We start from the raw sequence: 23,701 nt of genomic DNA on the forward strand, positions 1-23,701 counted from the left end.
ACTTTAAAATTAGGCACTTAAGATATAGTGAATAACATATGATCTGAACTACTGCACTGGACTCACTATTATACTAGGTAGTTCAATAAATTCTTTTCCCATTTGAACAGTGAAAAAGATCAGTCTGTTTACAAGTCTTACTTACAGACTTACTTTAGATATAGATTTTACCAAACAGGGATAACCTTTAAAGGTATTCCAATAATTCTCCAATTTTTTGGGAAAAAAAAAACAGTAAGTGTATGTTCGTAAAGGCCACAAATGAGGAAATATAAGCTCAAACTGAATTATGAATATTTTTTAGTTAACAGCTGCTCAGAAGTGACTGAAACATAAATCTACTAGAGACTTCATTTGTCCCTCACAATTTTAACAGTTACCTTGGCCCAAAACTATGCTAAAGATGTAATTCCACGAGGTGTGCACCATCTCTATAGGCAAGTCTGAAGGCAAGAATACATTCTAGATGGGCCATGAATTAATATACCCAAGAGATGCCCTATCATACTACAAAAACATTTGTTCAACTATGTTCATAGCAGCATTATTTTTAATTGCCAGAACCTGGAAACAACCTAGATGTCCCTCAATGGAAGAATGGATAAAGAAAATGTGGAATATATACGCATTAGAGTACTACTAGGCGGTAAAAAACAATGACATCTTGGATTTTGCATGCAAATGGATGGAAATAGAGAACACTATCCTGAGTGAGGTAACCCAGACCCAAAAAGATGAGCATGGAATGTACTCACTCATTAGTGGATTCTAGCCATAAATAAAGAACACTGAGCCTATAATTCATGATTCCAGAGAAGCTAAATAGGAAGGCAACTCCCCCCCCAAAAAAAACACATGTAGTTATCCTCCTGGATATGAGAAGTAGACAAGATTTCCAGGCAAAAATTGAGAGCTTGGGGGCAGGGGTGGGACGGGGGTAAGGGGAGATAGGGAGAGAGAAGTGAGAAGGGGAGGATGGGGAGAGCTTGGGGGAATGGGATGGTTGGGATGGAGGAGGAGTGGATATGGGGGCAGGGAAGTATATATCTTAATTAAGGGAGCCATTTGAGGGTTGGCAAGAGACTTGACTCTGGAGGAGTTCCCAGGTGTCCAAGGAGATGTCCCCAGCTTGTTCCTTGAGCAGCTGAGGAGAGGGCGCCTGAATTGGCCCTATACTATAGCCACTCTGATGAATATCTTGCATATCACTATAAAACCTTCATCTGGCGATGGATGGAGATAGAGACAGAGACCCACATTGGAGCACTGGACTGAGCTCCCAAAGTCCAAATGAGGAGCAGAAGGAGAGAGAACATGAGCAAGGAAGTCAGGGCCACAAGGGGTGTGCCCATCCACTATGACAGTGGGGCCGATCTAATGGGAACTCATCAAGGCCAGCTGGACTGGGACTGATGGAGCATGTGATCAAACTGGACTCTCTGAACATGACTGACATGGAGAGCTGACTGAGAAGCCAAGGACAATGGCACTGGGTTTTGATTCTACTCCATGTACTGGCTTTGTGAGAACCTAGCCTGTTCGGATGCTCACCTTCCTAGACCTGGATGGAGGTGGGAGGACATTGGACTTCCCACAGGGCAGGGAACCCTGACTGCTCTTTGGACTGGAGAGGGAGGGGGAGGGAAAATAGGGGAGGGGGAATGGGGGGGAGAAGGAAATGGGAGGAGGGGAAAATTTGTAATAACAATAACAATAATAATAATAATAATAATAAAACAAAATGACAGCCTCAGTTAACATCAATTTTCACTTGCCCTGTTACACACAGTATAAATAAAAGCTGCTTGAGGGAAAAATTAAAATAAAAAAGCAATTTTTAAACTGAGTAACATTTTACCTTGATGGAAGATTCAACAGAAAATTAAAACAAAAATGTAGAAATTTTCTTGATGAAACTATTGTTTTATTTTAAATGTAATTATGGGTTTTACCTGGAGTAACCCACTTACCAGCATAACTTTTATTTGCACTTATGTTGAAAGCCAGTGGTTTTCAGCACACGTTTTACTGCTTATACAGGTCTTGTATCACACTCAATGATTCTGGCTTTAGACTGTCACTTGCCATAGGCAAAATCCACACTAGAATATCAGACTCTCACTCCTCAAAACTAGAGAAGAAGAGAAAACAAAGACTGCACACAGCAAGATCCCTTACAAAGCATCTACAGACCACCAGCACTTTGGATGGAGTAACCTACTTAGATTTACATGATTGTGATGCAAAAGGTCAATTCTAAGATCACAGTGTAACCAACCCTTTAGAGGTAGAATGGTGAAATCAATGTCCATCACACAAACCATGTGTATTTATCTGATGTCAATGACAGTTAATACAAGAGATTACATAAAGCCTTCAGACTGTGTTCAGCTACAACATAAACAAGACCAAAAAAATAAAAAATAAATGCTGTTACAGGGCATAGATTTTTTTTTCAAACAGATTTTGTAAGAAGGTTAAATACTGCCTTTTAAAAAGGAATGATAACCAAACCAAGAGGTTTGACCGGCACAAAACTGAACAAATTCAAATTATCACTTAAGAAAGTGCTCTGCATGTGACAGGAAGAGACAGAAAGGATGATCAACAAGAAAAATGGTGATAAAACATAAAGATCAGGTGTAGGTGAGAAATCACACCCTTTAAATTTCACTTCACTAGCAGACAAACTTTTACATATCTCAATAAGAATCTACATGCTTAAACAGACCCTATATGGTGTATAAATGAAATATTTCTTATCAAATAGTACCCAAAGAAAAAAGATCCAATGTAAGTTAAATTTGTGGAAGTCACTATTCTGTCGTATTTTTAACTAATACATAAATATTTATAATACAACAAACAGTAAACCACAAGTGTCCTTAAAAGAATGCTTTTCTAGCCCAGAAAACCGGCAGAAAAACATCACAGAGACATGTCCTAAACTAAGAGAACACAGCTACTTCCCTTTATCCACTCTTAGTACTGCTCTAAAGGAAAGACCCCAAATTCCAGATGCTAGTTCCTTGAGTTGAAGTAGGAAAGGAGAACTTCAATTCCTCTAGCAACAAGGGAGCTTTCCTTTATATATTTAAGTAGGACATGGTAACAGAAAGGATTTCTGAGCACAGACACTTACATAGAGTCACCAACTTACCTATCAGATTTGAGTTCATAAAAGGTGTTGGAGACAAGCCTTCATGGGCTCCTAATCGACTGTCATTCAAATGATCGCTGTAATGAGGGCTGTCTGTGAAACCCTAAGGGGAGAAAAGACAACAATGTTAAAGGGAGAACAATAGCACTTACCTTATTAATGCACAGGTTTACACAGGGTCTCCAAACTGAGCTCCTTATTTGTCATTCACAGTACTTAATAGCACTTGCCTCCAAGCCTAATGGCCCAAGTTCAATCCCTGGAATCCACATTACAGAAAACAAAAATTGACTACTGCAAGTTATTCTCTGACTTTCATGTGCTAGCCTCAGCAACCCAACACCCTCCACTCACAAAAATGATTCAATAAACAAAATTTACTTAAAAAAATTCCTTATGTTCTTAAAGGAAAACAAGTTTTTGAAAACAAACACAAACATTAGCCCACTGTCTTCAAAGTTCTCAATGCTTCCAGTGAAAAGAAAGGCTATAAATATTCTACAGACCATCACTGAGATCATCTAAGACCTCAAATCATGCAAAGGGAAAGATCTTTGGACATGCTCCCATTGCATCCAGAAGGACAGTTCTAGCTCAATCAGTAGAGCATGAGACTGGAATCTCAGGGTCGGGGGTTTGAGCCCCATGTTGGGCGCCCAAATAAAGCACAATTCATAAAAACCTCAGAGACAGACACTGGGGTTCACCTTAAAGATCAGAAAAGCAAAGCAGCTAGTCACTGGCTTTTACCTCCACCTCAGTCTGAAAATAGTGATCCTGCCACCAGGATACCTCAGAATCAGACTGAGACTAAGAGCTGCCTCTTCCATCTTAAAAGCTTCTCTAGCTGTAATTAAGGGTGTCATAATTTTAAGTTATCAGAGGGCACCACTACCACCTGGTTTCTATGGCAAACAGGTGTGGCTAATAGGATTAAAGGTGTGTGTCATTGCTGCCTGGTCTCTAAGGCTGGCCAATATGGCTGTTTTACTTTTCTGATCCTCAGGTAAGTTTTATTTATTAAAATACAAACACCAAGTTCCAGGAACTATGTAGAAAGATCCTGTCTCCAAAAAAAATAAAATAAAATAAAACAAAATAAAATAAAATAAAAGTGGGTCTTCCCACTACAATTAAAAAGAAAAAATGAAGAAAAAACAAAACAGAAAACATACTACCAAGCTGCAATGCATTAGAAAAATGCTTATATCCATCTATTCCTCCTTAGTTACCATTCTTACAAAGGCAGGTAATTACAGGCTGAACCTAAAATGCTTTAAATTATTCACAATCAGTAAACTGGAAATATATCCATTCTTAAATGTAGAACAAATACAGAAAAAAATTAGTGTGATAACATCGACTCTTATGGAATCTGGACCACATAGAAAAGGAAAATAACAAAATAGCTCATTAAATCTATAAGTCTGGTAAAGGAAATTATAAATACCATAAAATAATAATGCTAAGAATATTTCATGGCAGCTATTATATTTCTCTTACCTTCTAATACATTTTCTTAAAGGCAAGGATAGAACAGAAGAAAGTTTCCAAAAGTTTCAGAGGGTTACAACTATTCTGATTCTCAGGTTCCCACACACAACACAGCACTGCCTCCAAATTTGGAGTGTTTCTAGTTAATTTTTTAAAACTTCAGGTATAATAAGCCCTCTGATAACTTAAAATTATGACAGCAAAGATGATGAAAACTGAAGAGAAACCAACAAAGACAGAATGTGCCTTCCTGACTGAGACCATTCAGCATTTCCTGGGGCTGTATCACTGAACAATTTATCATTCTCCCGAGTGCACCTTAGCATTCAAGAAGACATTAAAGAAGCAGAAACAGACTTCACTATCTCTGTGGAATGAGGTATTAATTCAACCAGAAGGCTATATTCTAAGGGTTAACTAACTGTTGAATCATTACAACTGCTTATAGATGGCACGTATGACTTCCATTGTTCAGTAACTTCAAACTGAATGGGTTTTGTTTTTGCCTATAATAGAATTGGTGATACATGTGTCAGACAATCAAAAGTTAAAATGGTATTTTCAACATGATAATGGCTGTAAGAATGTACTCTGGTGACCACAATCATAGTCCAATCTGCCATACCCTAAGAGGTGTACAAAATAGGATGGTCTTGATGAGTCATTCCTTGGAGTTTACTTTTATTTTAAAAACAAACACTGTACAAGTACTAACCTACATACCATGATCCAATATACCTCAGTATTCTTTCTGTCACCCCCTTCTCAGCCATTCTTAGGCAATGTGAAAACAAGGCATTACAGCCTATATACTCACTGAGATCTGCTGAGGCTATAAAGTGGTATGACTCTAGAAAAAGGCTAATTTTCAGTCATATTATTCCATAACAGATGAATAAAATGAATATATAAAAATTAAGAATTCCAGTTAAAACTCAAAGCAATTAAAATATTTTCAACGTCTGTATTTACCTATATATTTCAAAGTAAACCGCGAGTAGCACAGCTCAATAAATAAAATGTATTCTGTAAGATCATTTCCTACTTTATGCTCACTTTATGTTGCATAAACTTAGAAAGGTTAGTCTTTGCTGTAATAAGAAAATAGACTTAAAATGATGAATCAAAGCTGCTTCAATATTAACAAATTTAAGCCACACATAATCACTTAAAATTTTTATACATAAGCCCTAGCACACAAAATCCAGTTGACATATCAATCAATCAATCAATCAATCAATCAATCAAAGATTAACAAAGTCTTTCTTTTCCTAAGCTCAAGTGGTTTTCCTATCTCAGCATGAATAATTGGGGCTTTTATAGGTATGTGCTTATCACCTTTTAACAAAAAAAAATATTATTTTTTGTTTCATTTTACATATCAACCCCAATTCCCCCTCCCTCCCCTTCTCCTGCCCCCCTCACAGCCTCCCTATTCCACCCTTCTATCCACTCCTCAGGGGAGGTAAGGCCTCTTTTGTGGAGTCAACAAAGTCTGGCATACAAAATTGAGGCAGGATCAAGGCCCTCCCCGCTGTATCAAGATTGAGCAAGGTATGCCATTTTAGAGAATGAGCTCCAAAACACCAGTTCATGCACCCAGGATAAATCGTGGTCCCATTGTTGAAAAAATTTCAAAATCTTAATTTTTAGGGGGCTTGGGAAAAGAGCTCAGTAAATAAGAACACTTGATGTTTAAAAAAGAGAACCTGAGCCAGGTAATGGCCAATATCCATCTGAGGAGACATCTCAGGAGGCAGAGTCAGATGGATTTCAGAGTTCGAGGCCAGCCTGGTCTAGAGTGCAAGTCCAGAACAGCCAGGGCTACACAGATAAAACCTGTCCGGGGAAGGGGAGGGGAGTAAGAGGAGTGAGTTTTCAGCACTCATATAAACAAAGCCATGAATAGTAGTTGTGCACACCTGTAACCTTAGTAGTACTGGAGACACAAGATCCCTAGGGCTGCTGACCATCAGTCTAGCTCCAGATTCAGTGAGAGATCCTGACACAAGGTAATAGGGCAGAGAGTGATGGAGCTAAGCACCCCGTGTCCACCCCTCCACATCTTCATGCATATGCACATTTCTCCCTCCCTCTTCCTTTTAATTTTGAAAAATATTGTGTGGAGCTGGCAAGATAGTTCAGGATTATGAAAACAAAAAAGAAATTGCATCTAGTACAAAAAAAAAAAAACTGCAACCTAATCCACTACCAGAAGAAAATGATCTGTATGAACATGTGCATTCTGCTTAGTTCAATCAAACTGTCAACAAGTTTAATAGCATTGCATTAAAAGAATGAGTGTAAGATTTAAAGTGCAAGTAAAATGGTAATTGTGTTCTTTAAAAATATTTTCTAATTCGGACATTTAGTCCAAATTGGTACTGCCTTATAATTTGTCAATGAAAGATTCAGAAGTTACAAAAATGAATGAATGCACACAGTACAAAGTTTTCAGAACAAAAAGGCTAGCCTTCCTTTGATATTCAACTGCTCACAGTAGTACCTTTTCTTGTTTCATTTTTATGAACTTCCTAAGAGATTGGAAAGTGTACCTCTTTAACATTAGGGCTAATAGCAGCATAAACTGAAACACGTGTGTGTGTATGTATGTATGTATGTATATGATCAACATGGCAATTCTCAATATTAAAGAGAACAAGTAGTTTCTCTCTTTTACTGCCTGTCTGTTCTAATTTTTTTCAATGTGTACTGCCAATCTCTATCTCAGACATAAATGCTTGTCAACACTGTTGATCTCTTTCCTTCTCTTGATGTTTCCTCTCGTTTTCTTCTTACCTATCCCTTACATCCTGTATATTTTATCTGTCTTATCATGTCATTTTAATAGTTACTAATGAAATTAAAGTACATATGGATTATATGTACATAATACATTGTGTGTAATATTGTCTCTATCATATTAAACAGTCCACTATTGTAGGCTACAAAATGAATAAAGGCAATCCTTGTGTTTAAACAGCTCACAGTTTGGAAAAGAAGGACCTCCCCCACCCCACCTCTCTCTCTCTCGAAAACTAAACTATGATACATCACAGTCTCCAAGGTCTTATTAGTATTACTAAATTTTCATTAGTACAAAGGACAGGAAAACAGGACCAGTAAATTTTAAACTGAGAACAATCACCTTATCAAATTTCAAAGTAAACTCCCCGTACAAAAACATAAATAGCATAGAAGACCAAATGTCAGCACAGCTGCAAATGGGAACATCAAGGCACAAAGTAACTTTCAGGCAGGTAGAAGGCATCACAACTTGCTACAGGACACTTAAAGCAAATGAAACATATTGATAATTAGAAAACAATTAGATAAGCCAGGCGTTGGTGGCGCACGCCTTTAATCCCAGCACTCGGGAGGTAGAGGCAGGTGGATCTCTGTGAGTTCGAGGCCAGCCTGGTCTACAAAGGGAGTTCCAGGACAGGCACCAAAGCTACAGAGAAACCCTGTCTCGAAAAAACCAAAAAAAAAAAAAAAAAAAAAAAATTAGATAATGAGAATGAACAAAGCTCTGCCCATGTTCATAACAGTTAATTTTTATTGAGTGTCTTCTGTGACTTAGCTTTTAAGGGATTACATGTATCCAGACAATCTGACAGAATGTTAATTAATGTTAGCCACTTTAAAAAAAACCTTTTGTATCAAGAAATCTGATAAAAGGGTAGTAAGCATGTTAATGCAGGATCATTTCCACTGGTTAAGCTACTCTCATGTTATCAGAATATCTTAGCACTCAGAATCCCTTCATATAAACAAAACAAAAAATCTACATCTTCACAGCAGATCCTTGTCCAACTAGCCCTTCACATAAACACCCAGTCCTGACTAACACCTTACCTACAGCCTAGCAGGAAACACTGAAGCCAAGGACCAGGCCCAACTATACCAGATTTCTAAACTACAGAAACTATTAGAAATAAATGTATCATTTTAAACTACTAAGTTTGTGGTCATTTAACAACATAAGGGACAACTGACACAAATAATAAAAAGATAAGAACTATAATACGCAAATGTAACTCAGATGAAATGGACAAATGGCACATTTGTTAAGTTGTTCAAGTAAATCTTGTTTTTTTTTTTTTGTTTTAAAAAAAAAAAACTTGAATAGCCCTTTATAGACAAATTTAATTAAAAATCATTCCAGGGCTGGCAAAATTGCTTAGTTAGGTCAAAATGCTTGGTCAAGTCTAATGATCTGAGTCTGATCCACAAAACTCACAAGCTGGCCATTGACCTCCATACCACATACAAATTACGTGTTTTAAAAAATCATCTGAAAGAGAATTAAGGTCAATATTATCTTTGGTAGTGATTCTATCAAAAACAAAAATAATATCAATACTACATGAATTCTTGCAGAAATATAAATAAGTAATTTTCCACTTAAGGCTAGCATTATTGTTCTATCTAATTTTGACAAAGGCAATGAAAAAAGCAAAACCAATCAGAAATCATTTTCTCAGGCATGAACACCTGCAACACTGTAACAAACTGAATACATAAATACAAAAATGACACTCCACAACACTCAATGCTGTCTGCTTACAAGTATAAGGTTACTTTAACATTAGAAAACAATAATATTCTTTTTTCCCATAAGAACACACTATAAAGAAAAACCATGAGAACTGGAGCAGAAAAAACTCCAATGTCCACATTTATTAAATAGGCTACAGAAAGAGGCGTAAGGAACTCTTTGATGTTTGCCCCTAATGACATGCACACTTCAGACATTCTTCACCTACCAGGACAGGTGATACTTTATTGTTTGACAACAAAATAAGTTTCTAACACCAAAAATATATTCTCTTCTCTACAAAGCATCACATTGATTATACCATATTGGAGTACAAGTCTGAAGTGTCTTCCAGAGGCTGATCACTTGATGGCCTGCTGCATCAGCCATGTTCAAAGGTGGGACTTTAGAGGAATGACTGGACTGACTAATGGGCTCAATGTTTGTTGAACTACTGAAGTGTAGAAACCTAATAGGTAGGATCCAAGTAAAAGGAATGGATCCTTGGGAAGTGCCCTTTGGGTGTTATATCTTGTTCCAGTTCCCATCAAGGAATTGTGGAGCCAAATACATCTTTGCTCCTTTATTTTCTCAGGTATTACAAAGCTGAATGTCATGTAGAATCATGAAAATAATGGTTTCACTTGACAGTAGAAAGTTTAACGTATTGAAGGGGAACGCTTTAGAATAATCATTAGAACATGGGACAACATAAGTATGTCACAAAATGAATACAAAAGGATAAAGCTAAGTCCTCCGGCAATCAAAATCTCCTTTGGGACTCTTACTATGTAAAGGGTGCACATGTTTCAAAGATTTAAAAAAATGGGGCTTCTTTTTTTAAGAATGTACAAATCTACATTTTGTTATAAGAATGTACATCTAAGAATTGGATTACAGCATTGTCTCCTCAATAATCTCTAAGTACCAAGATATGTAACACAATAAATTTTTCCGATTTTCAATAATTCAAAATTGCTGGGTGAGTGGTGGCAAATGCCTTTAATTCCATCACTTGGGAGGCAGAGGCAGGAGGATCTCTGTGAACTCAAGGCCAGCCTGGTCTACAGAGTGAGATCCAGGACAGGCTTCAAGCGATAGAGAAACTGTCTTGAAAAAAACAAAAACCCAACAAAAAAATATCAAAATTTGTATTTCATGATTTAAAGGATTTCTTGTTGGACATTTAAAAATCACAGTAGCCCACCATCATGTCTGGGACATACTCTAGAAATTCAAAATAGCTGCCTTTCCAAGGAAACATATAGAACTTGAAAGTTCCTGACAGGATTTTGCATCATAATGGATATATAACTTCTCATAGGACTAGACATAAAAACAGGAATAAACACTAACAAATTTTCAAATCAGTCTACCTATAATAAAACTTCCTCTATTTAATTATCAATTAGAAAAAAAAGAATCTCTTTCCAGGTAGGAAATAAAAAAAAAATTGGAAATCAGTTTGTTTAGACTGTCTGGTACTACAGCTCATTTTTTACAACATATTTAAAAAAATTTATAAGAAAATAATATAGTGAGGCTGGTGATATGGGTTAGTAGGTAAAGGTGCTTGCCACTAAGCCTGATGACCTGAGCTCCACACTCAGGACCCACATAGTGGAAGAACGAAACAAACTCCCCCCAGTTGCTCTAGACAGACAGACAGACACACACACACACACACAGAGAGAGAGAGAGAGAGAGAGAGAGAGAGAGAGAGAGAGAGAGAGAGAGAGAGAGAGAGAGAGAGAGAGAGAGAGACACTGTAATAACAATAAGGTGGAGGAGGAGGAGGAAGAGTAAAATCAAACAAGAAAAAAAGGAAATGCTGATGGTAGCATAACCTTAAATTTTCTAGAGTACTGTTCCTTAAAGTCCTGGACGATAAGAATGTGAAGGGTTTTTAAGGCCTCTTACACACTCTGACAAGTCAGCATAGTAATGGGGCCGGTTAGTCATCAAGACTGGTTACCATTACTAGACCTACTCAAAACTTTGATGTCCTTATCTTCAAAATGAAAATAATCTTAAAATGGCTTATTTGTCGAATATTCTGAAGATCAAAGAAAATCTATAAAGTATTAACTGTGATAAATGGGAACTCTTAGTTATTAACAAAAGTAAGCTAGTTATAAAAGTTTGTTCAGCTAGAATCTATTCTACATTGTTTTTTTCATAAGAGATCTCTAAACTCAGGAAATACTAAAGAGACTACTATCAAGATCCAGCTCAACAATTATAAAAAAGAATATCAAAGATTAAAAATTAAATATACTCGAGCACTACCTGGGTAACTTTTGCTAAGTGGGTGTTCTGGAAGACTGAACAGGTGTCTAGTAGCCAGTCTAGTATCTAGTAGATCTCTGCTACTGTATAATGGGCTAGACCTCAGTCATCCACTGATTAGCTGTGAAGTCTAAAGAACCTAAGAGAGAACTGTCAAGGTCAATCTGTCCTAGTACAGACTGTATAGGCATATAGACTTCAAGTCTCAACAGGTTTGCTCTAAGATTTGACAGACTGGAAAAAGAAACTTTGGCTGTCTTAAAACTGAATAGTAGGCAATTTAAAGTTATATGATTTCTTTTACCTTAAATCTGTGCTGGCAGAGATTTAAATGCTTACATACATCTCATAATCCACCTTCTCTTAAGAAATATTCAATTCAAGCTGATGCTGTCTTGAATGGCACTAAGAATCATAACAATTACTCTCTAGTCTCATTTAACCTAACCTTAAAATATACACTTTCTCACCCACAGCTTTCTTCACATCTAAAACATGCTGAAGGAGCAGTTACATAACAAAACAGAGATTAATGGGAACAAAGATGCAATACATAGAAAACACTTACTTTAATTCTCTGTCCCTTCTGTCTTGCTTTGCTATTTAACTGCTTCATCTCCTGTTTTGTACCTGAGATCAAGAGGCATAAAATACTATTTCAAAATTTGTGTGTCCTTTCTAATTAGTGCATTTGAACTTCCTACTAACCATAAAATCTGTGCCTTTCCCCTTAGAAAAATAAAAAAGCAAATAATAAACAATTTAGAGACTATATCTTCTGTTCTATAGGAAAGATGGTTAACACTAAGCTTTACCATCTGAGTCCTGAAAAATGGGCACAAGGAAAAAAAGCTATTTTCAGCTTTTCATTCTCACCTGTCACATCCTAAAAACCACAGATAATTGAATTCCAGGGTTATCATTCTGTAGCAGGGAAGAGCCTGTATGATTCACTTCCCCAGCCACCTCGTCCTGCCAGCTGCCCCACAAATACTACCACCTTTAGTGAAATTTCTTTTCTTTCCATTACTCTGCAGTCTGGCTCCTATTGCCCTAAACCAAGTGTGATTTCATCCTAAGCAGATCTATGTAATTAATCTCTCCAGAGCATCCTATTTCTTGTCAATATTTCATGTTGGACCTACCTTTCACACCACAATAAACCAGTCCTTGTAAAGCGCTAGGCCATTCCCTATCAACGAGTCTATTTGAAATTGAGTCTAGTCCCAAAAGTATAGACTACATTTTCCCTAATGAAAAGTTATCCCTCTTATTTCATACTATTCACCTACTAAGTAAAAACAGATTACAAGAAAGTTGTTTCTCTTTCTATTCTATTCTATTCTATTCTATTCTATTCTATTCTATTCTATTCATACAAATGCTTGTTCAGCCTAGTTAACACTTCTCTCAATTATATCTTTTCTAACCAATAAAATTATTGTGATAAATATTTAGAGTGAGCAATAAAATTATTTTGAAATTATTGGCTACCTAATTATAACTCCCATCTTACTACCTAAAAGAGTTAAAAGTATTTTTCAAAAAATGCAACTGTTTAGGCAAATGTGGCATATTTCTAAGCATACTTTCTGAACTCTTAAATATGCAATTATTTACCTTGAGCATTTCAAAAACTTGATGCATTTACCAACTGCAGAATATTCAAAGTGGGGGCCATGCCAGAAAAAGCCCTTAAAGGCAAGAAAACTAAGTGAAGCCTGGGGTACAGCCCTACAATCCCAGCTACTCAGGAAGGTGAGGCTGGATGATTATAACTTTGGGCAACTTTAAGAAACAGTCTACCTCAAAATAAGATTATATATATATATATATATATATATATATATATATATATACACACACACACACACACACATACACACACACATATACATATAAATAAGTTTATGTGTCTGTCTGAGTATATGTCACATATATATGTGTAGGTGCTCTCAGGCATCAGAAAAGACTGAGATCCCGATGCTCAAATTATAGGCGCTTTGAGCCACCACCCAATGTGGCTGCTGGGAACTGAACTCAGGTCCCTGCAATAGCAGTCAAGTTTTTTAACCATTGAGCTTTCTCTCCAGTTCCAAAATAATGATTTTGAAAATAAGAGGCTGGAATACAGCTCAATGATAGAGCACTTACCTAGTATGTGTGTAGCACTGGGTTCAATTCCCAGTACTGAGGAACAGACTGTATTAATATTCTTATTTGCAATGGTGTTTTTCCTCATAATACTGAGTTCCCAGTGGGAAAAGAAGCAGAGAGTCTCTCTGTTCTATTAGCAACTACTAAGACTTCTGCTATGACATGTAAACCTAACCAGGCCAATCCGAAACTACAGCCAGTATAACCCCTTAGTGTGGTCAAAACACTGCTAATACTCTGAGCCCTCCCTGTGAACCCACTGCTAGAAGGAAGCAAAAGTCAGAACAAGTACTACAGAACTCAAAATGTGTCTACTACTCATCCCTTAGGAGAAAGTCCCTAGGGCTCTTGGGAGAAACTGTTCAGCCATTAGAGGCTAGGCTCACAACCTAAAAAGAAAAGTAACAAGTTCCTGAAATCATTCTGTGCTGAGTCACACACAACTGATAACTGAAGGAGTTTATTTAAAGGCTAACCCATCAACACATAGCTGCTTTTCCCCTCTCCACTTATTGGCAAAAGCTTGAAGGCTGGTGATGTACCCATTATTAGTGTGCATTCCGTTTGTATCAATGAAGAAAAAAGGGATAAAAAGTTTGATGTAAAAAAAAAAATTAACTTATTCAGTATCACAAAGCAAGGTGTGAGGGGTGTCAGAAATAGACACTGACAGTACCATCTATCAACTGGATCAAGTTTGATATTCAACAACTAATTCTATGATTCTGCCTCATTGCACACTACTCTTGCTATGTAAATAACCCTGTCTCCTTTCTCCTCTCCCCTCCTTTCACTCCAAATGGGCTCAAGCTTGCTAAGTAGTCCAAGGTGACCTTGAACATTTGAACCTCCAACCTCTATTTCCCAAGAGCTGTAATCACAAGAGTGTGCCACCACATCCAGTTTGTGTGGTGCTAGGAACCAAAGCCAGAACCTCACGGAAGATAGGAAAGTACTCTACCGACTGAGCACATCTCCAGGTGGCTAAAGTAGCATCATGTTCCAAATTTTCTTTCACCAGCTGCAGGTCCCCTTTCTTGTTCTAACTTTCTACTTTCCCTGAAAAGTATGACAGAAAAATTAGGCCTACTCTTTGAATTAGGAACTGCTATGGCAAGGCAAGGGGACTTAAAACACATTGGCAACGTGTAATATAGTCACAGGCAAGAGGCAAGGACTGATGAGTTAAGTGCAACCCTCCTCATGTGAATAATAGAGTTACCCGACCAACCTCACACTCTCCAAATCTTGCTTCTCCTCTGGAAAACAAAAGAACTGGGGCAAATGATAGCTAACACATTTTTTTCAGTTGTGGAAATTCTATGAGACAGCAAATGATGAGGAAAGAAAAAAGCAAACTTGCAAATGATTGTTTTGTTATGCAAAGCACAATATAAAAAAGAAAAAGAAGGGGGAAAAAAACCTAGGGGAAATTTGGAAGCACTCAAATTCTGTTCAAGACAATTCAAGTTCTTTGTAAAAATAATAACAAGAAAGATAAATAAATACCCACCTTAACAGCCACATGTTATGGAAAATAATCATGACTTTAAAAAAAGAAAAAACCTCATAGTCACTAATGACATGAAGAAATTAATTTCCTATTAGTGGTTTGCTAGCAGTGAGCCTATATAGACTTTTACAAAGAAGCAGTAAAGTATTTGGTCTATGTATCAGCAGGTCAGTTCTGCAGGCTGTGAAGTACAGACCTTAATGGTACATAGTAGAGTTTGGGCGAGGTTAGGTAACAGTGTGCAAAAGAACAGACAAAACCAAACAACATGGTCACTTGTAAGAGAAACAGAACCAGATATCAGTCACATCTCAGAAACAGAATCTGTATTCAGGAAATATATGATGAAAATGCATACTGAATTATTTGATATTGAGATAAATCACTGGGAACAGTAATAGTTTCTATTTGTTGTATCAATAAGTGAAATATTTCATAGCCATAATATCCATTTTTATCTAAGCCCTTTAAGGTCTGTGTAAAACTACATAATTTTGAAGACGAGAAGAATCTAAAACAAAGTTGTCTTCTCTAAGGTCATATGTACAAGTTTTCAAGTCCAACCTCATATAAAATGCCTGAATTGGGTTCTTCTCTATCAGGAATTTGCATCTGTAAAAACACAGGGGCCCTGTTCCCTGTTACTAAGACTACTATCTACTGTAAACCCCAGTCTTCCATCATTGTTCTTTCCTTTTAAAAAAAATTGTTCATTCACTTTTCTAACTTTTTTTGTCTTGAAATTATAATTACATCATTTCCACCCTTCCCTTTCCTTCCTCTAAACTCTCACATATTGTCCTTGTTGCTCTTTCAAATGCATGGACTCTTTTTTTCATTAATTGCTGTTATATGCAAATATGTATCTACATATACATTCCTAAATACGGCCTGCTCAGTTTGCGTAATATTATATGTATGTATTTCTTCAGGTATGACTGTTTAATACTGGGTGGCCTATTGGGGTGCTCTTCCCTGGAAAAAAGTTTTTGTACTACTCTCAGTATTCCTTAGTTGTCTGTAGTTCTTAGTATAGGGTTAAGGAATTGTGGGCTTTTCTCCGTCAACCACTAAATTCCATTAACCTAATATATCTGGTGATTTCCGAAATTTTGGTTTATTTGACAAATAAATACAGCACACCACACCTTCTATGGATAAAACATTGCTTTAGCAAACAACCGTTTTTTGAGACAAGATGTCTCTGTCTAGCTCTGACTGTCCTGGAACTCGCTCTGTAGACCAAGATGGCCTTAAACTCAGAGAGACCCGCCTGCCTCAGCCTCCAAAGTGCTGGGATTAAAGGAAAACATCATCACTGTCTGACACTCTTTTTTTGTTTGGTTGTCTTTGTTGTTTTGTTTTTGTTTTTAGATTCATTTCCTTATTATATAGTGTTCTGCCTAAATGTATCCTTGCAGACCAGGAGATGGCACCAGATCTCATTGCAAGTAGTTGTGAGCCACCATGTGGTTGCTAGGAATTGAAGTCAGTACTGTTAAGCACTGGGCCATCTCTCTGGCCCCATTTTTTGTTTTGTTTTGTTTTAATATTTTTAAATCATCATTTGACAAAAAAAAAAAACAACAACCTGTTTTAAACCAAGAAAGAAATGCATAATTGCAAGGGAAATTGATTTTATTTATATTTCTTACAGATCCAAAAGAAAAAAGTATTTTAATTACTGAGTAAGTAAATAATTATCATTAGATTTATAAAGCAGATCTCTTGTGAATGTAGTCATTCATTTGTAGCTGGTTTGATTAGACACAAACATCTACAAAGCGAATTCTAAAGATACAGAACAGTGCAAATCAGACCCTGACCATTCCATTTAATCTTTGTTACAACTTCATGAAGTAGTTATCATTTTACAAATGACTGAAGTACAGTAAATTTAAATAACCTGTCCAGAATAACACTGTTAGTAAGAAGGGGATAGATAGATAGATAGATAGATAGATAGATAGATAGATAGATAGATAGACAGACAGACAGACAGATAGATATCAATAACATGGCAGTCAACAAGAACAATACAATTTCCTGACCTTTACACCTAGCACAGCCTTAAACAGAGAAAACATTTCTTGCACTAAAGGAGATAAAAAGAGGTATAAAATCATACTGCCTATACTTTTTATAGGACTTCACTACGCAATATTTAAATCTTACTCATCTCTGATGCTTTAACTTTGACAGATTTTTTTAAACTATGTCTTTCATATCATGATACTCCTTTCATTTTTATGTTTGTTCTTCAGTAACGGTCAAACTATCAAGAGTGCACAGACAAGATAGAGGGCACAAGGGCTCCACAAAAGCAGGGCTCCGTCCAAGAATATCTCAAGCCTAAGAATACTACATATGTCTATCTATCATTCCCTCTAACATCACCATTAAGTATCATATCTGCTCCAGTATCTTCCTCACAAAAATCTCTTTGCTAGCTGGGTGTCTGTGAGTAACTCTAACACCCAACCAGAAACTTAACCACCTCTATACTATGAGGCTACTTTTCGGATCTGATAAGACCTGGAGAGGTCACATATAATAAAAACTCAGCTGGAGAAATTTTGCCTACTTCTGAAGAAGATGACCACAAGCAGTGAGATGGGTGTGTAGGAATGTGCCTGGGTTAAATAGGAAGCTGGGTGACACTAACAGAATCAGTTTAACTTTCTCAACCACAACCTACATTAAAAATAAGCTAATAAATACATTACAAGTAAAAGATAGCTCTTCTACCTAACCTATAGATCAAATAACAAAAACAACAGAACTTTCTCTCAGTCCAATCACTGGAGGTAAAAAACTTCAGAATCATCAATTTGGTGTAAGTGCTTGAATACATTGTTATATGTTCTTCTCCTAAAATCCCATCTAATACTCAAGTAGAAAAACCCAGAGAGCTTGAAAGTGAAGTTAATATAAACTACAAAAGAACCACTTAATGCATTCTAAGGCAGTAACTTGAGCTTCTGAAGGAATTTTAGGAATATTTATAATAACTATATTATAAATTGCTGCTATATAAAACTGCTATTTCAAAAATACAGAAAACACACCTCCACACTCAAAATATATTTTTCAGAATTAGAAACTCTCTTAAGAATGCAGACAATATTGAACGTCTACAAGTTTAAAATTCCCAAGACACAATAATGTAGCCATGAGCTGGAGAGATGGCTCAGCAGTTAAGGCCACTGACTGTTCTTCCAGATAATCTGAGCTCAAATCCCGGGCCCACACACAGCTCACAACCATCTGTGACTCCAAGATCTGATACTCTCACACAGACTAACTCCCAGGCAAAACAACAACCCACATAAAATAAAAGTAAATAAGATTTTAAAAAGAAAGAACAACAATGTATCCAGGAATCAATAGTAAAGTCTAAATCCTGAGACAACTGACAAGGTACTTCACCTCATAACATGGCTCTTTCTTGGGCACTGATACCCACTATGTTAATAGAGTCAGTCAGCACCTCTTTCCCTCCAAATAACAATCACAGTTCTTTCCAACAAATTTTAAAATAAACTAGTACATGGCCCAAATACAAAACATCTTGTTTTCAGAAGTGCTTTGACATTGATAAAATTTTTTCAGTGTAAAAGCAAGGAGTCCATGCCAAGACTACAGCTCCAACTTCATGCTCCTTTCTATTACGTAAGAAACTTTGCTTCAAGAGTTAAATGTCCATAAACTTTGTTATGTTTATCTATCTTTTCTTAGTTTACTATGAGAGAAATAAGAATTAAACCATTATTCATTTACATGCAGCATTATGGTTTGAATGTGAAATGTACCTGACGGACTGATTTGAACACTGTGGTCTAATCTAATCACAGTTTCTAGAAATTACAACCTCCAGGTACTAGAGAAATGGCCCGGAGGTTAAGAGCACTGGCAGGTCTTCCAGAGGTCCTGAGTTCAATCCCCAGAAACCACATGGTGGCTCACAATCATCTGTAGTGAGACTGGATGCCCTCATCTGGTGTGCAGGCCTACATGCAGGTAAAGTAATTGTATGCATGAAATATATAAATAAATAACCTTTTAAAATTAAAAGAAAAATTTGGAACCTCTAGGAGATGGGGCCTCATCACAAGGAAGTAGAGAAAGAAAAGCAAGTCTTATGAGTTAAGTAATCCAACCCTATCCTGCCCAAAGTCTGTTTTCTGATGAGCTAAGATGTCAGCAAGCTAGCTGCCCCACACTGACAGGAGCCAACCATATAGCATTAACACCAGGAAGCCTACCCCCACATTAAACTATGAGCCAAAATAAATTTTTCCTCACCTAGGATTGCTTCTGTCAGATATTTTTGTCCTGGCAACAAGAAATAACTGATGTGGGAATCCCCACTGTATGTTGTGAATACCATCGGTAACTAAAGAAACTGCCTTGGTCTGTTAATAGGGCAGAACTTAGATATCACGTGGGAGTCCCCTCTGTGTTCTGTGATTACCATTAATGAATAAAGAAACTGCCTTGGCCTGTTGATAGGGCAGAACTGGGGGTGGGGTGGGGGGGACGACGGACTGGACTGAATACTGGGAGAAGGAAGGCAGAGAGAGACACCATGGATCCACCACTGGAGATAGATATGTTGAAACTTTGCTGGTAGGCCATGACTCCGAGATAATGGAGATGGATTAAATTAAAATGTGAAGAGTTAGCCAATAAGAAGCTAGAGCTAACGGGCCAAGCAGTGATTTAATTAATATAGTTTCTGTTTGATTATTTTCGTTCTGGGAGGCCAAGACAAACAAGTGGCCTCCTTCTACAACATAGATAGTCAGGGAAAAGTAAACTGCTGGGAGAAAGGAGGCAGAGTCAAGGAGAGGCCATGTAGATCTGCCAGAAACAGATGCCAGACAGAACTTTACCCGGTAAGCCACAGCCACATGGCAATACAAGATAACCAGAAATTCAGCTCAATTAATTGACTTAAAGAAACAAACTCTAGATGAATCATAGGACTTAAATAAAGGCTTAAATAAGACTTAAAATAAGACTTTAAAAATCTTACTCTTGATGAATCATAGGAAGGGCTTGGTTGACCACTTGTGCCCCAAGATGTTGTTCCTCCACGTTCATCCATACCTAAGGAAAGAAGACAGTGGACAATATAAAAACACACTCAGGATGTTTGGAATAGTACATAAGAAAGTACAGTCCACATGGTGGTGTGAGCATCATTATGGAACTTGACTGACCTCACTCCCTGCCTCAGTAACATATAGCAAGTTAGTTTCTTCAGATACTCTCATTATTATTCCCCTATATATCACGAAATTTCAGAATTAAAATATTTCCTTGGAAACTTTCAGATGGATTAATATAAGTGTCTCCATTTTTCTACTCCTCTCAAACTTTCTCTCTATAAAAGATGAAGAATTCAGCTCCTCTACAACAAAAATAAATCTAGCCAAGAAACCATTCAGTTTAATAAACTTGTTTCTATCAGACTAGAGATAAATATTCTTGAGGATAGAAAAATCTCAAACTAGCTATACAGAGCTAACTGTTGTGACGTGAGAATGCACTTCAATCTCTTCAAAGCTCTTATCCATGATGTGACTACAAACTGAAGATCTGTGTTACAAAGGTAAAGACTTAGTCACCACCATGCTCTTCTGAGGATTCTATACTTTTACATTCAGTCCTAGAAAAACGGGAAATCTCTCAATCCAGTCATTTGTATTTTTCTGATTCAATCTAGTTATTTCTACATTTTCTAAATTTAAAAGTCCAGTTTTTTTCATCTTTGATTCCTAGGAACAGTATGTGTTCCCTAGCCCACTGTGAGCTGTTTTCTATGATGGAAGAGAATGTTGGTTTTCTTTCATTTGTATATGAGAAAAACATAGATGTTAGAAACTATTAAGTTTAGGAACCCTCTCAGACTGTTCCTTGAAGTCCTCTGTGATGTAGGTGAAAATGCAGTGTTCATCATAAAACGTAACAACCTCTGTGATAATTTGTGGATGTCCAAGTCTTTATAGAAACCAGCTGAAGGTATGGAAAACTGAACAAACAAAAGAAAGGCAATAGGTCCCACAGCAGAATGTCCTCCTCACTAACTCAGTTATTAGGGCTTAACTGTCTTGTTAAAAAAAAAAAATTGCTGAGCATAGTGGTACATGCCTTTAATCCCAGCACTCAGAGGCAGACGTAGGAAGATCTCTGAGTTCCAGCCTAGTCTGGGTTACACAGAGAAACCCTGTTTCAGAAAACCAAAAAGGGGGAAAATAAAAAAATTAACATGAAGATAATACTAAGTAAGAACAGTAGTTTTTAATTAACCCTGCAGGAAAATATTCAAGAAAATATTCTACAAATAAAATTTAATAGCACTTATTATAGCATGTTATTATAATAGTTCTATTTACACATTAGTTATGTTAATCCTTCTGCCTAATTTTAGCAATTCAAGTTTATCTCTAGCATGTATGGTGTAGGAAAATGTTTATGTATAGATACAGATGTATGGGATAAAAGTGGATAAATCTTTAATTTTAGGTATCTGCTGGGAGTCTGGAATTTATTCCCATAGGTAAGGAGGAACTGCTGTATAGAGAATGAGCCAAGCACAATTTACAGGAAACCGGCTTTCAAAATACACACACACACACACACACACACAAGTTTTATTTGCTCTTAGAAAAATCCTATTGAATTCTTAATTTAATAGAGAGACTACACATGTAATGCATCATGGAAAAGCATATAGTTGGTACCTTTCCGGCACCATGTGTTACCTGAAAGCTACTTTCTAATCATTTTCTTTGAAATCATTAATATAAAGTAGCCCACAGGATTTATGATTCAACTCACAGAATATACTAACATGATATAAAACTGCAAGTAATTATATAATTTGTATATAAAAGGTATTCTCATTGATTATAAATGGAAAACCTCTTTTTTTTTTTTTTTTTTTTTTTTTTGGTTTTTCGAGACAGGGTTTCTCTGTGGCTTTGGAGCCTGTCCTGGAACTAGCTCTGTAGACCAGGCTGGTCTCGAACTCACAGAGATCCACCTGCCTCTGCCTCCCAAGTGCTGGGATTAAAGGCGTGCGCCACCATCGCCCGGCTAAATGGAAAACCTCTTATGATGAGGAAAATAAGACCAAAACTTGCCTTAATGTATTTATAGCAAACAATTAATAAATATGAGATTTCTATGTTATTTTAAATATTTATTTAAAAAACACAGAAAAGACAGTGCTAGATATAGAAACCAAATGCTCAACTTTTAGCAAAAGACAAAATTCCTTCCACAAGATGGAAGAAAGGGCAAAGATTATTAATAAAATGGTAATTTATTAAACAATTTAGCCACCAGTTAAACACTAATACCACTGCTACTGGACAAGGAAAGAGGCACACAGGGTATTTCAGAGTAATAAGGATCTGGCTTAGGTTTTCAACTCCAAACTCTGTGGTTTTATTGTCAACATAGCCAGACTGACTAAAGGTCGTGGCTGGCACTGACAAAAATAATCATTTTGTATCAATGACTCCTTTCTGCTCAAGACAATGGCTATACAAACACAAAAATATGACCGCAATGATAAAACTTCCAAAGCTTCAACCACAACAAAAACAAAACGACACCTGAAGATAAACATTAATGAGGATATTAAACAAACTGATAAAAATGTGGAAAATAAGCAAATGCACAAGAATTACAACAAAATGGAGAGGGAAAGCAAATGTTTTTAAGTATCTGAAAAAAATCATTCCCATATATTTTTAACCTTTCCATTTTTAGTAGCTATATAGCAAATCAACAACTTTAGAGCAATTCTGTAAACCACAGATCTAAATGACTGTTATGAGAATGCTAAGTAATGATTAAAAGATTGAAGTATTTTTGACTATTTGATTTTTCAAAAGCATAATTATGTTTCTGTTCAGTAGAATTAAAATGGGTAAGCAATAAGTAAACTCACATTAACACTGAAGCATTCCTTTCATTTTGTTCTTTTAACCTTTCGTATATATACAAAGTATGCCCTAGAGCCTGCTTTTCTGAATGGAATCAATTACATAAAATATACTTTAACTATTTATTTCATGTACCCCACTTTTAATAGCATACAGTTTGTTTTGTTTTTATTTTCTTGCTGTGTAACTCAAACTCACTATGAAAGTCCCAGCTCAGCCTCTTAAGTGCTGGGATTACAGGCATGTGCCACTGTGCCTAGCTTGTTATTTTTTATTTCTATCTAGTAAGTGTACTGTTATTTTCCCATTGCTGTGATAAAAGTGTACTGTACTGTTCTTTTCTATTGTTGTGGTAAAACATTATAACCAATGAAACTTACAGAAAGAAGGGTTTATTTGAATTTATGGATCAAAATGAGTAAGAGTTTATGATGGTGGCACAGCGGGCGTGAAGGCTAGAATTGCAAGCTGAGTGAGCAAACAGGAATCTTTACACTCTCAAAGCCCACCTCCTTGGTGACATAATTCCTCCAACAAGGCCTTTTAAACAAACGTGAATAAATAGCACCACAGACAGGAATCAAGTA

At 36.6% G+C, this 23,701-nt stretch overlaps 1 protein-coding gene across 2 annotated transcripts in view; it reads right to left on the reverse strand.

Annotated features, from left to right (window-relative positions):
• Tcf12 (transcription factor 12) overlaps positions 1–23,701 on the reverse strand; it is a 270,782-nt gene that overhangs the window by 155,146 nt on the left and 91,935 nt on the right. For both annotated transcript variants that reach the window (XM_057766680.1, XM_057766681.1), the window contains exons 4-5: positions 20,192–20,265; positions 3,161–3,263 (exon numbers count right to left, since the gene is read on the reverse strand). In XM_057766680.1, coding sequence (XP_057622663.1) covers positions 3,161–3,263; positions 20,192–20,265 — 177 coding nt within the window. The remainder of the gene's footprint in view (positions 1–3,160; positions 3,264–20,191; positions 20,266–23,701) is intronic.

The sequence above is a fragment of the Chionomys nivalis genome, chromosome 4, assembly GCF_950005125.1.
Source record: "Chionomys nivalis chromosome 4, mChiNiv1.1, whole genome shotgun sequence".
Taxonomy (NCBI): domain Eukaryota; kingdom Metazoa; phylum Chordata; class Mammalia; order Rodentia; family Cricetidae; genus Chionomys; species Chionomys nivalis.